Below are 15,532 nucleotides of genomic sequence, written 5' to 3' on the forward strand. Positions count from 1 at the left end.
GTGGTAAGACATCAGTCAGGAAACCACATGAATTAGATCTCATGCTCCATCAGCTTAATTTTCTAACATTATTTTGAGTTAGGGTCCCATGTGTGGGTCATTTAGATATGTGTCAGTGAACTTGGAATGCATGGCACAATAAAGAACAAGAGATGGGTCTTAACTATAGTGTCTTCTCTATCTTTTTCAATTCTCTACCTAAAATTTCTAACATTTTCTAAAGGAAAAGTCCTTCTTATTAGCAACCAATGGTGACTTCAGTTGAACTTGGAATGCATGCATATATATAGTACAGGTATGAATAGACAGAAATCAAAACGGAAGTGATGATGTAATTGACAAGGTGTTGACCACTTAGTGAGACATGGAGAGCTGGCTGAGGTTACATCTCTGCATAAGGGCTAAATTTTTACAGGAAGCTGACTTAGTGTGATTAAAATAAGATTTGAGCTCTTCATAATCCATTGAAATGTACATTTGCTTGTTAACTTCTTGTTACAGTGATTCTGTATTGTATATGAATACAGTGCCAAAATTTACTCACTTGAAAATTCTCAAAAATAGCCTTAAATCTTGAAATACCTAAAAGACTAAACATTATAATAGAAATCCAGTATAATATTATAACCACGCACCGATTTTAACTTAGAAATTTTGTCTGCCTAGGTCTGTGCTAGGTGTGTGGAAATAAAATTGATTGTCCTTAGAGTGAGGTGTTCAGTGTTCACAGATGGTTTTAATCACTGATTTAACAGTAGTATTTATTACATTTCTAGTATTATTTTGATCATTTAAGATATTATATTTCAGGATGAAAATATGATCCGCCTGTTTCTTGACCGAACCCTGACGTCACGTCTTGGCATACGTATGTTATGCGAACATCATCTTGCTCTTCGTGATGAAAAGGTGATTATATTTTAACTGTTGTGTTGTCTGTAAGTTTTTGGAAAGAAGTCTTTAGTTTGATGAGTGAAATTTCTTTTTGGTGAACAACTATTATCTTTTTTTCTCATCTGAACAAGTTGAAACAAAATTTGAATTGCTGAACTAAGTTAGGGAGCACTTTGTATAATATGTAAATGAAGTACATGAGAACTCGGAGGCATGGTTTCAGTGAAGTGATCATTTGTTGTTTTAAGAATTTTAAAAGCATATTTTTGAAAAAAAGATCCCTTACAGCTTTGTATTTGGTTTCTTTTGATAATTTAGAAATAATAATCCAGACAGAGAGTATTGTCCTTCCTTAGTTTTTGAAATTTAGGTTGTTCATGAATATTAAGGCTTTTGGGATTTTTTTTTTGTGTGTAAAAATTCTATCGTCTGTGTATAAGGAATGCTATTATAGGAAATTAGATTCAGGGTTTAAGGCCTAGAAGTAAAACGGGAGTCAGATAAGGTTTTCACTGGTTTTTGTTACATATTATAATTTACCCAAGACTTGTATTGTGAAACAAATTTCTTCCAGTTTTATATGGATTTCATGGTAAGGAAACCTGTTCTGTTCTGTTCTGTTCTAACATTTTTTCTTCAGTCTGTTATTATGATATATTAGAATTATTATTCAATTGTTTACTTCTTGAAACCATGTCTGCATGGTGATTTTCTCAAAGAAGATACAAGCTTGAAGCATTTTGCAGCATCTACATAAAGTATTAAAAGGACTGTTGCCACATATTGTAACTAGTAGATGCAGTTGAACACTAAGGCTAGTGGCTACTTGTATTAAGCAGTCACTTGCCTTTAGTAGTCAGTAGGATGCCTTCTGAAATGAATTTTTCTAATTTTAACTAGACCAGCAGTCACACCTGCCTTAAACAACCACTGGTGTTGCTCCCATGGCTGGCTGTTTAATACAGGTGTTACTGTACTTTCTTAAGTCCTTTTAAGTTGGGGATTAATTATGTCTCCCCCAGGAGACATATTGTTTTTGCCCTGTCCGTCCGTCCGTCCGTACGTCACACTTCATTTCCGAGCAATAACTGGAGAACCATTTGACCTAGAACCTTCAAACTTTATAGGGTTGTAGGGCTGCTGGAGTAGACGACCCCTATTGTTTTTGGGGTCACTCTGTCAAAGGTCAAGGTCACAGGGGCCTGAACATTGAAAACCATTTCCGATCAATAACTAGAGAACCACTTGACCGAGAATGTTGAAACTTCATAGGATGATTGGTCATGAAGAGTAGATGACCCCTATTGATTTTGGGGTCACTCCGTCAAAGGTCAAGATCACAGGGGCCTGAACATTGAAAACCATTTCCGATCAATAACTGGAGAACCACTTGACCCAGAATGTTGAAACTTCATAGGATGATTGATCATGAAGAGTAGATGACCCCGATCGATTTTGGGGTCACTCCATCAAAGGTCAAGGTCACAGGGGCCTGAACATGGAAAACCATTTCCGATAAATAACTGGAAAACCACTTCACCCAGAATGTTGAAACTAAATAGGATGATTAAACATGCAGAGTAGATGACCCCTATCGATTTTGGGGTCACTCCATTAAAGGTCAAGGTCACAGGGGCCTGAACATTGAAAACCATTTCCGGTCAGAAACTTGAGAACCACTTGACCCAGAATGTTGAAACTTAATAGGATGATTGGTCATGCAGAGTAGATGACCCCTAACGATTTTGGGGTCACTCTGTGAAAGGTCAAGGCCACAGGGGCCTGAACATTGAAAACCATTTCCGGTCAGTAACTTGAGAACCACTTGACCCAGAATGATAAAACTTTATAGGATGATTGGTCATGCAGAGTAGATGACCCCTAACGATATTGGGGTCACTCAGTTAAAGGTCAAGGTCACAGGGGCCTGAACATGGAAAACCATTTCCAATCAATAACTTGAGAACCTCTCGACCCAGAATGTTGGAACTTCATAGGATGATTGTTCATACAGAGTAAATGACCACTATTGTTTTTGGGGTCACTCTGTTAAAGGTCAAGGTCACAGGGGCTTGAACATTGATAACCAGTTCCGATCAATAACTTAAGAACCACTTGACCCAGAATGTTGAAACTTCATAGGATGATTGAACATGCAGATTAGATGACCCCTATTGATTTTGGAGTCAGTCAAGGTCACAGTGGCCTGTTCATGTAAAATCATTTTTTGGAAATAACTTGAGAACCACTTGACCTACAATGTTGAAACTTAATAGGATGATTGGACATGCAGAGTAGATGACCCCTATTTATTTTGAGGTCACTTGATCAAAGGTCAAGGTCACAGGAGCCTGAACAGTGACTTGAGAACCACTAGGCCAAGAGTGTTGAAATTTAGCTGGATGACTGGACATGCCAAGTAGATGATCCCTATTGCAGCCAACCATCAGTGTCTCTTTGACTTTCGCTCCTACCCCTATTGACTTCTTGCCTATAGGACTTTGCATTTGGGGAGACATGTGCTTTTTTACAAAAGCATTTTCTAGTTTCTACTATAGTTTTGTGTCTTTCACTTTCATATGCACTGGGGGGTGGGGACATATTGTTTTTGCGCTGTCCATCTGTCTGTCCGTCACACTTCATTTCTGATCAATAACTGGAGAACCATTTGACCTAGAACTTCAAACTTCATAGGGTGGCAGGGCTTATGGAGTAGATGACCCCTATTGTTTTTGGGGCCACTCCAAAGGTCACAGGGGCCTGAACATGGAAAACCATTTCCGATCAACAACTTGAGAACCACTTGACCCAGCATGTTGAAACTTCATAGGATGATTGGTCATGCAGAATAGACGACCTCTATTGATTTAAGGGTCATACTGTTAGAGGTCAACGTCACAGGGGCCTGAACATGGAAAACCATTTCCGATCAATAACTTGAGAACCACTTGACCCAGAATGTTTAAACTTCATACGATAATTGGACATGCAGAGTAGATGACCCTTAAGTAGCCCGCCCGTTTAGCTCAATAGGTAGAGCGTTGGTCTACGGATTGTGGGGTCGCAAGTTTGATCTTCGGGCTGGGCATATGTTCTCTGTGACTATTTGATAAACGACATTGTGTCTGAAATTATTAGTCCTCCACCTCTGATTCATGTGGGGAAGTTGGCAGTTACTTGCGGAGAACAGGTTTGTACTGGTACAGAATCCAGGAACACTGGTTAGGTTAACTGCCCGCCGTTAAATAACTGAAATACTGTTGAAAAACAAAAGAAAGAAAAAAAAGATTACCCTTATTAATTTTGGGGTCACTCTGTTAAAGGTCAAGGTCACAGTGGCCTGAACATGGAAAACCATTTCTGGTCAGTAACTTAGGAACCCCTTTACCCAGAATGTTGAAACTTCATAGGATGATAGGACTTACATGGGTGGTTTTCAAAATAATGAAGCAAAAGTGTGACATAGGGGTTGAAAATTCAAACTTATTTCTGATGGTGGTCATCTATTTTTTATTATAGCAAATACTTCAAATTTGAAGGAAATAATTGGGGGAAGTGTTGAGAAATGCCAATCAGAAAATATTTCAGCCTTTAATTCGAAAGTTCAGTGAATTTCCAGTAAGGTGGGTGATAAATGTTGCATGGTTTTATGACAAGGAAATATGTATAACAGTAATTTTTTCAACATAAATGATAAGTAATGGGTGTATGTGTACGGTCTGAAACTTATTTAATCATATGTTTGTGGACATTGGTTTTTAAAATCACCCTTTCTGCACAAATTTGACATGAAAATAAAACTTTACCTAGAAAAGTTGTTGCTGAATGCAAAATAACTACCATATAATTATAAAACCAACTTTTTTCTGACATGTTGCATGTTTATAAACCTTATGCCAAATTTCAAGAATGTCCAGTAATTCTAATTTCTAGAATTGTCTACTCAAAATTGAGTTATTTTACAGATGCACAGGGGACACATACTGAAGATCAGTGTAATATTCATCCATTATTAGTTTTCTATTCATAAAAAGACTACTGGTAATAAACTTTAGACAAATACTATCAAAAAAAAGTTTATTCCATAAAATAACTACAAAATTGAAAATTTTCACTACAAAACCATGAAAATTCAACAAAATGTAATGCTTTAAATGAAAAATAAGTGACTTTATACATACCTAACAAACTGAAATCATTTAATTTAAATGAACTGCTTATTCATATTAGAAAAATGACAAAATACCATGCATGATAAAATGGAATAGTAAAATTCATACATACTTTATAATGTTACTAAAAAGGGTGCACAGGGGACAAATTGTATCAAAATATTTATTCATAGAATATGTTCATGGTAAGTAAAATTCTTTTAACTACATAATATTTACTAGTGAACATTTACATATTTAGGTAAACTTAAGAGCTTAAGAAGCAATAAAATTGATATTTCCACTTTTAAACTTGAAAATTGGCAACTTCGGAAAAAATGCAAACAATGAATTTTTAATTGTCCAGGGTTTCTTATATAATGCTAAATTATCAAGTAATGCCTAAATTTTGCATACACACTGCTAAGAATAAAGAAATGCCACCACAAATTACAGTAATGCTATGATAATTGATATATGTCATAAAAAGGGTGCACAGGGGACATCACTTTTGGCCTTGTGAATGTTTAACAGTCAGTAATATGTGAAGTTGAAGGCTGCTTTTGTATCTGTTGTTACTCCCTTTCAAGGAAAATAAAGTAAAATCCCATTTTATTTAAAGAATAAAAGATATCTGACACTTAACAACTGAAAAGGTGCACAGGGGACATTTTTAGGTGTATAGACATTCATCAAGTTTCTGAGAAAGTCGATTTATTAAAGAAAAAAATCATACTGTGTCTTCACAACTGAAAGGATAAAGATCTTAGAAAAACATTAAGACTTTAGAAAAGTAATAGGGTTATGAAATTGTAGTGTTCAACATTTAAATTTAGTATTTTTTTTCACTATTTTTCGTGAAAAGGGTTCCATCACAAGATGTGAAATAGTGTTAACAATAAGATGTAGGTAAAGAAAAGAAGTATTTTATTTAAATGTGCAGAGTTTAAGTTACATTAAAAAGCCACAGCTGTAACAATAAAGCATGATTTTAAAAAGTAAACCTCAGTTGAAAACTATACTTCATGTAAAATGTCACACTTTTTTGGGTGCACAGGGGACAAAATTAGCTATATAATTTAATATAACTTTAAAACTGCTTGAGCCATCAAGATAAAATTCCACACATTTATTGAGTACATTGATTTGGATATATTTTGCTCCAAAACACATTCTAAAACTGAACTGAATTAAAGTAAGGTGAGAGAGAAGAAAAAGCTTCATTATTTTGAAAACCACCCACATAGTAGATGACCCCTATTGCTTTTGGGGTCACTCCATGAAAGGTCAAGGTCACAGGGGGGCTGAACATAAAAAATTCTTTGCAATCAATAACTTACGAACCACTTGACCCAGAATGTTGAAACTTAATAGGATGATTGAACATGCAGGGTAGATGACCCCTACTGATTTTTGGGTCACTCTATCAAAGGTCAAGGTCAGAGGGGCCTGAACATGGAAAACTGTTTTCAATTATAACTTGAGAACCACTATGCCCAGAATGTTGAATTTTAGTGTGATGATTGGACATGCCAAGTAGATTATCCCTATTGCAGCCAACCATAAGTTTCTCTTTGACTTTCGCTCCTGTTCCCTATTGACTTTTGCCTATACGACTACGCATTTGGGGAGACATGCACTTTTCTACAAAAGCATCTTCTAGTTAGAGTAATTTTAGTGTCACCTTAAAGATGACAAAATTTAATAACTTTAATAGATAATCAGTCATGAAGTACCATTGTTTATAATAGTTTAGTAAAGTTCGCCCTTGCCACACATATCAGTGTTGTAGAAATGTAAAGGTTTAAGTGAATGGAAATTAAGAAGGAACAATCGTAAATCAGCCAACAAAGAGTTTACTTATTTTGTTGTTTTCATCATTCAGTTTTAAACCTTGGGAACGTACTCAATACATAACATTTGTGAAATTTTGATCCAGCAAAAATAATTGTGATCTTTACAGTAATATTTCGAAATATAAAATGTCTTTCAAAAGAATTTGCTCCATTTTCTTGTACAGAGACTAAAGTAAGCACTTCCGTAGTGCAGATTTCTTATAAACTATTTTTGTTGTAAAAAATTTGAATAAATAATAGATTTGATGTAAGAGCAGTAAGAAGGTTTAACTTTCATTATAAGATCAAATAAGGAATAATTTAATTTTCGTGTTTCTGTTTTTGTGTTATTTATACTGGCAACAGTCCTTTTAATATCTGATCATTCATATGCTAAATTATCTAAGTCATTACCATTCATTTTTGTTTGTAAAATATTAAATCTTATATCGACCAATGAAAATTGATTTTATATAAATACTTGACTGTTTTTTTGTGACTGCACCTTTCTAAGAAAGGTGATGATTGGACGTGTGCTAGATAATGTGTTGTATTACAGCCAAACCATGTGGGAATCATCAATGTGAATTTTTCTCCCAGCAAACTTATTGAAAAGAAGGGCGAGTTTATGAGGTAAGAGTGTAATCTATCGAAAAACATGGAGTAACAAAACAACATAAATCGTGTGTGTATTGTACTTGAGAATGAAAAGTTCTAAAGTTTGTAACTTGTGCTAGAGGTTGCAGTTGGTCAGAAATTCGCTGAATAGTTAAACTATTGTAGGCTTGGAGAAATTGAATAGAATAAAAAAAATTGCAAGCATTGCAGTATCTGTTTGTTTCATTACGAAGTAGGTTACGGAATGAATGAAAAGGTTACCATCATGTATGCTCCAATATACAACCTCCTGAGGTATTGCATTTTGCAGAATGGGTTGGTTCATTTACATGTATGAGCAATGATATATATAATGTAAATATGTTCTTAATTCCACCCTCATCAAAATAAGGGAAATTGTGACATTTGGTGAGAGGCTGGCATGCAAGTTTTACACATCAGGCATCATAGGTTCTGTTGTGGGTTTACAAAATTGAAAGTTCAAGACCGGGTATATTAAGTTGTGTTTGTATAAAATACACAAATGTTGGTCTATAGTTATGATGAACAACACAAGTTTTAGACTCTGTTTTAAAGTCTTATAACCTGATGTTACAGTTATGCATTCTTTGTTAGACATGCTGTTGAAAAAATAGCACAGGAAGCTATAAAAGAATGTTGAGAGGTCATTCTGCTAGGTCATGAAACTAGAATATAGACCTGTGTTATGGTTTAAAGTCAGCTGTCCAAATAGAGAGAACATATAATGACATGGTTAGAAAAGCACTACTTTCAACATTGCCTACGATCTTATACGATCAAAATCATAAAGGGAGGTTATCAAAACAGTAGATTCAATGATACTTTCCACTAATTAAACCAAATATTCAAACCTTGGACAAAAAGTATGAGAAAACAATTCTCGAAAGTAAGATTTAACAAAACATTAATGTATTTTATATTAGTAACAAAATATGTGGCAGCCACATTATAAACAAAGTCATTATGAGTCTTTCAAAAAGTTTGTATCTGTAATGCCTAGCACAAGTTACACATGAATAAATTAGTAGAATTCGGAATGTCTTTGCTGCTTGTATATATAGGAATCACTTTGTCTGAATGTACTGTATTTATGACCACTATCATTTCAAGAATTTCCTCTATTTCCCCTAAACTTTATTTGCTCTAGACAGGTTATTGAGATTTTGTTATGTTTGGTCATTAGACTTATGTTCATACAACATTTGTTAATTACTTTTTTGTTTTGTGTAAACCTTATGTCATACACATGATGATAATTCAGTTCTGACAAAATAGATATCTTCTTTCAGAAAAACAGCAAAATGATTATGACTTGTCTACCTATTACCTGTTTTGACTTTTTTGTGGTACTTAAGAAAGATCTGCCTACACTTAAAAGAACAGTTTGTTATTTTAAATATATTATTGAAATTTTTGTAAGTTTCTGTTAAACCATTGTACAGGTAATCATATTACCCCTGAATACAGATAACAATAGATTGATTGTCAAGCAGTGTTAATTGAGTTACTTCCCTTCCATAAATTTACCTTAAATTATTATTTGGGATTATAGGAGAGATCGCCCTGACGTCACGCATCAACACCTGTTTATCTGGTGGTGGGTAAAACAAAATATTTTTACATCGTTTGTGTATGGGATCGGAATTTTCAATTTTTAATAACTTCTTCGTTCATTTATGGATTTTAAAAATTCAAAAAGTTTTGAAATACTTACGATTTTCATATTTTCTTATTCAAATATCTTTTGAAAAAGATTAACCGTTTTAAATGACATATGATTTTAATAGCAGCGTAGCGATGCTCCAAACTTTTAGAAAAAACACTAAGTTAAGCGTTCATAATTAATCCATTTTATTTCGAAATAATGATTAAAAGTTATCAATAAATTGCTTGTTTTATATCCTTTCCATTGACCAAAATATTATTGATATTATTTGTATTTTAAGAAAGTTTAAGCCGTTAGAAAAACATCACTGTTAACAAAAAAAACATGGACACTCGGCGTCTGCCCACCCGATCTTTGTCTTATCAGTTCTAAAAATAGAATATACAACGGATTTGTGTACAAACACGATCTCTCCTATTTGGGACTAACTTTCATGGATAAGCAATGAACCATGAAACTAGTGAACAAATAAAGTTCTGATTAATTTTATGTTTCCACAAATTTTTGCCCACACAAAATAGACATTTTGGTCATAACTTTAAAAACAGATGCCCACAAAATCAAATGATATAAACCTGATTTTTCACCTTAACTGTGGGGTATCGATCCTGCCATATTAGCTCTCAGTGAAAAACAGCACTGTTTTACATGAAGTTAGAGTTTCATAGTACTTGTTTGTAGACTGTGAAAGTAGCAAAACCAACAATAAGTTGATTTTTTCTGTCATTTTTCTTATTTCCTCAGTAGCAACATGTACATCTTATCTTTAATAAATCAGTTTCATTTAATTATAAACCATTGTTCTCTATAAGCTCACGAACTTAAACTTGAAAAGTATTTACAAATTTGATCATTTTTTTCTTTTTGTTTAAGGTACTTCTGCTTGTTTGTAACTTTGGAACTTGTAATTTACCATCATTATATAGAAACTTGGGAATAAATCCTAGGTTAGGTACATCTATATACAGGAGTATGAATCCAGCAGGGAATAATCTTGTGTTACTTACGAAACTAGCAGTGCCACTGTCTTGCTAAAGTTGGCATATATTTGCATGCTGAATAATTCCACAAGCTTCAGTTTTTGGTTTCTTCAAGATTTTGGTTAGTTTTATGTTGTGGGTCAATATCTCAAAATAAAGAATATGGTTGAGTACAAAAGGCTACTTTACAGGTGTTTAAGAAAAACAGAAAAAAGAAGCGAAGCGTGGGACACCCTACCTTTCTTCACCTTGTTATATCATGCTTAAAAAGTCATGGTTTATTTAAAATCTACATTGTTGATCACATTTTTTCTGAACATGCAGAACTTCCTTAAAACTTGAATAATCACCTTAAATATCTTGCATACTTACATGTATCAGAAAGCTGTGTTTCAGTTTCTCCTGTATATTTTCTTAGCCTGGGAACAAGTACCTATGAAATGTTATTACCAAGTTAACCAAATGTATTAACTAATAAAGTTTGCATACAAAAGGGAAAACCAAAAAACAGTGCTGATTTTTTTGTAGCAGATTTTTGTTTACTCAGCAGTATTATGTTAACTTGTTCATATTTTTATTTCTGCATCTGCTGTTCACAATTTGCTCATTGTAGTTGCTGTTTAAATGTGTAGCTAACAGTATGGTATTGGTTTCAGAGCTGTTTGCGATGACAAGTATGGTAATGCTCCGGAAGTACGTATCCTAGGACATGTTAATGCTACCTTCCCCTATATACCACCGCCTCTAGACTACATACTTGTAGAAATACTGAAAAATGCTTTAAGGTTTGTATATAGTTTTAGCATTTCTAGTTTTTACATGATTTATTTTTGATAAAGATTCAGAATGGACAGTCCCCTGATTGCAGTTTAGTGGCATCCATGGTTGATAGGTTAAGGTTGCTGACTTCAGATCAATTGCTCCTCTCCTTTGTGTGTGTTCATGTGAGGAATCAATCCAGCTGGTTTGTAGAAGGTATTTGGTTCTACGTAGAAGCCAGACCATGCCTGAGGGGCATCTGTGATCTTTTCCACCACTAAAAGCTGTGATGAAAAAAAAGGTGTCTGCAGCATAGTACCTATAAATAATGTGAATACAATGTAGTCAGTCAAAGTCTGTGTGCACACATTGTTTATACTGTCATTTACAAGAAATTCAGATCTTTTTATCCCCCTCAGCTTGCTCAGCAAGGGTAATCTTTAGCAGAATTGGGAGAATTTCCTTGATAATGACCAGGCAATTATTCTCAAATGTAATTGGGCCAAATAATATTCTGATTTAAGTCAGTCATCCGTGACCTCTGTTCAGAGTCACTGCAGATGAAATTTAGTAATTCAGAAGGAGCACTTGCACTTAAGCGGTCCCCACAATAATAGTAGTTTAAAAATGTCTTAAAAATTAAAAGTTATAAGCTGTAACTTTATTTGTAGATGAATATGTTTGGGGGCTACTGCCCCACACCCCCGCTTTTCCCCCCACACCCTAATTTGCTGGGCATGCGCATTGTAAACTTCCGGGGACTGCTAAAGTGCATTCTACCTGTTCAGAATTCTGTAAGACATATTACAGCTGCTGCACAATTTTAACCCCTGTCATTTGTGAAGGAGTACTTAATGATTGATATCATTCCGTCTGCGTGTCCTTACATGTGTGCCTCTTGTCTTAATCATGTGTGCTCACTGTTTTACTACACTTTACAGTGGAAGGCCATAATAGACCATGTATAGACAACCAACCCCAGTAACAATTACCACAGACAGTGTACATTCTTGAAATTTGTATATCATTTCAGAGCTACAGTGGAGAACCATATAGACTCTCTAGAAAATCTACCCCCAGTCACTGTTACTATAGCCAGTAATAAAATAGACTTCATTATCAGGTAAGTCTCGTACAAAGTTGATCAAGTTTCCATTTTGGTGGTCTCTTTGGCAGAGTGGTTAAGGGCACTGGCTTCGAAATCCCTTGCCTCTCACAGCTGGTGTTTCAAACTGCAGTCCTCAAGCTTTCATGTGAGGAAGTTATTCTGGATCTGAGTATAGTTAGGTTACAGACTTCAAAGCATGGAGGGTTTCGGCTTCTCATGGAGCATTCATGCAAAGTGATTTTTTACAGAAGGTTGGTGGTTCTACTTGTGTGGCTTCATGTAATTGAATACTGCATGGAGGAGCAGAGGAGCATATGGGGTCAACCATATAAATTCTGAAAAATACCTTCAAAATCCTAGTTTAATTTTCCTCTTATAACATCCTTGGAGATCATTTCCACTTTCATCCTCATAAAGGAACTAAAACAAATGGGAGAAACATTTGGAGGTTGTCTCTGCACAGAAATGGGAGCATTTAAGGTACATTGTATTTCTATACTCAAGGAAATGCCTTTCACAAGTACCTTTTTCATATCTAATAATAAAAATCAATTTAAATGATTGATTGAGCAGTGGTTGGGTTATTTACCTGAAGAATATGGACAGGCAGTATTAATAAGACTTTTGAATTAGTGTCCTGTTTTGATCTACCTGTAGAAGTAAAAGTATGATAAAAATGAAGATCTGTTTTGTTTTACGTGTGTTCTGTCTTTTATGCCCATTCTTGTGAATTGATTTTTGAACTACATTAGCAAACATTTTATTGGCATCAGATTACATTTGTTTATAGGTTTTTAAAAGTAGATTGAAATAAAGATCTGTCTTGTTTTGATTTTACTGCAGAAGTACAAGTATAACTCGAAAAAAGATCTCTCTTGTTTCATGTGTTCTGTCTTTCTTGCCTATTTTCATTAATGCAGTGATTTCCTTTTTTTGAACTACTGTAGCATAGCAGTTTATTGGCATCAGATTACATTTGTTTATTTGCCTTTAACTGTTTGAAAGTATTTTTGATGTCTGTAGATTTGTTTTAATCGGCAGAAAGTACAAGTATTGAAATTTAAGATATACATACTGAATTTAGATAAAAACTTTTAAGCATTATGTTTAGCTCAGAGGTCGCGAAAGCCGTCGGACCGTCGGACATTTCCGGTAAATTTTGATCCGGTCCGGCGTGATATATCAAGTTCACAAGACCGAGTGTCCGATAAAAATTGCAGGTCAATATGATAAAATAAGAAGAAAGTCCTCCGCGATTTCGCGAAAGTTTGACTTACATCATTAAATTGAAACATGGAATCCCGAGAAATTGATGTCAAACTATATTTTAGTAAGCGCTTGTTTCATTGGTACTTAAAATAGAAACAGTAGAAACCCCTCACGACTTCACGACAATTCTAAGAACGCGCGTTATCATTGGATGCTTACTAATCGTGGATGGTACTCGATTTATGTACACGGGAACCAGACGGGAATTTACAGAAATTCCGAGGTCATCTTTCTCTTTATATGTCAACATCAACGTGACTCGGTGCAAACAATAGACTTGTGGGGGGAAAAGACAGCGATGATATAGTAAATGAATATGAATTAAATCTGTAAAAAGATCCTTTGGAAGCAAAGAATGCAACCAAGAAGAATAACAGCAGACTCGTTTTGACTGAGTCTGTTCGCGAGAGGTAATGAAATGTGCAACATCTCTCACGCCCCCTAGCAACGGCTTAAGCGGGACTCTAAATCTATTACACATATGTTGAATGGACTCAATGGTCCAAAAGGACCAGAAAATATAACAACACTGAATCCAAGTACAGGGAGACTTTTTACAGCCTGAAAACTTAATGTCTGAAATCTGTTTCAATTAATATATGGAAATAAACTAAAAGGATGTAGATTCGTGTAATGCTGTCTATATAAACTATGTATAAATATCAGTTTTAAAGATCAGATACCAAATTTATTAAAAAGAATTCGGTCTGGTAAAATATTATCCGGTCCTGTAAAAAAATCATGTTTACCAGACCGACTGTCCTGTGAATATTCAGGGTCTTTCGTGAACACTGTTAGCTTCAAGTTGAAGTAAGTTGAGTTAAGATCCATATCTACTTGATGCTAATGGAGGTAATTGTATCCCACAGAATTCATGAGATACTTGTTTAAAGGGACTTGTTTTCCTTTTTTAGATAAGAGTAAAGTCCCTAAATTTGTCAAAAATTGTATTGTGTTTTTTTGTGGTCTTTGGTTTTAACTTATCAACATAAGAATTTGTGCTAAATATACCTGTAAATTTTAAAAACTGTTCTGTAGATATGGTAACATTTGCTGTGTTTTTATGTTGTCTAATAGTTGTAACAAATGTGACTCGCTAATTTAAAATGTTCATAAATATTAATTTCTATCATGTCCTGACACACAAACACTCATGTTTTATGGATTCTGAGCACCTGGAGTAAGGCAGCTGACAATGATATGGCAAAATAATGCCTACATAAGAAGAAAATCAGGTGGTTGAATGATATATACCTATTCTTTAATTACCTCCCCTGGTTTATTGTTGCAGGGGTGGGGAGGGCTTGAAGTAGGGAATAACCAAGTATTTGTTTAATGGCTATAAAGCAGTTGAGTTTGGGTGCTTACCAATGTCATAATGTTTGATCATACACCAACAAAGCTCAGTATATGCATTGTTTAACCATGATGATGTCGTTATTTAACTGTAGTTCAATCCGCCTATTTACATTAGTTGCTCTTGCTCTAAGAATTTCATTGTGCACCATAACGTATATTTAAGAAATAGTAAGGTCCCAAGTGTGGTTTATCGTAGAATAACCCGTGTTTTGAGTTCTTATGCGTATTAAGAATATATCATGAAGGCCGAAGGCCTGAGTAATATATTGTTTCGCGTAAGAACAAAAATCTAGGGTTATTCTATAATAAATCACACTTGGGAACTTAATATTTCGATTCTAACACCACATGCTAGTATCAACAGTGTTAGAAAAAATGGTAACTACTTTTTACGACCATGCTACGCACCTGGATCGGATGACGTCATTACACGCGAGTGGTTTATTGCAGAATAACCCGAGATAAATTTTGCTCAACATGTATGTAGGTTATTCGCTGGTCTTGTTAGAATTAATTGCAAAATGAAATAATTTGCTTTCCAAACTCAGCCTTAGTAGTGACTATAACGAAACTTTATCCATGGCTGAAAAACTTTAAAAACTGTAACAGGTTTACCTCACTTGTCACATCTATCTATATTTCATATAACTGAAGCAAATCTTCATAGATAAATATTATATATATATATTTTGAATAAAAAGTTGAAATCACAGTTAGAAGTTTCAAAGTTAGATACACTTTTCAATATTCCTGCAAGAGAATTCTGCCTCAGTTCAAACACTGCTGAAAACAGTTTCCATTCATTACTAGATTGACCAAATAAAGGTTGAGAGCAAGCACTGACTCGAGCTCGCTGTCAACATGATGTTGGT

The 15,532-nt window shown here is 34.6% G+C and overlaps 1 protein-coding gene across 2 annotated transcripts in view; it reads left to right on the plus strand.

The window, feature by feature from the left end:
* The window catches only part of LOC123533898 (3-methyl-2-oxobutanoate dehydrogenase [lipoamide] kinase, mitochondrial-like), a 48,090-nt gene that overhangs the window by 19,102 nt on the left and 13,456 nt on the right, over positions 1-15,532 (plus strand). The window contains exons 6-10 of one of the 2 annotated variants that reach the window (XM_045315864.2): positions 811-909; positions 1,469-1,486; positions 7,440-7,513; positions 10,822-10,950; positions 11,958-12,047. In XM_045315864.2, the coding sequence (XP_045171799.1) occupies positions 811-909; positions 1,469-1,486; positions 7,440-7,513; positions 10,822-10,950; positions 11,958-12,047 (410 nt within the window). The remainder of the gene's footprint in view (positions 1-810; positions 910-1,468; positions 1,487-7,439; positions 7,514-10,821; positions 10,951-11,957; positions 12,048-15,532) is intronic. The other variant, XM_045315865.2, reaches the window with a different exon arrangement.

Source organism: Mercenaria mercenaria, chromosome 12, assembly GCF_021730395.1.
Source record: "Mercenaria mercenaria strain notata chromosome 12, MADL_Memer_1, whole genome shotgun sequence".
Lineage (NCBI taxonomy): Eukaryota > Metazoa > Mollusca > Bivalvia > Venerida > Veneridae > Mercenaria > Mercenaria mercenaria.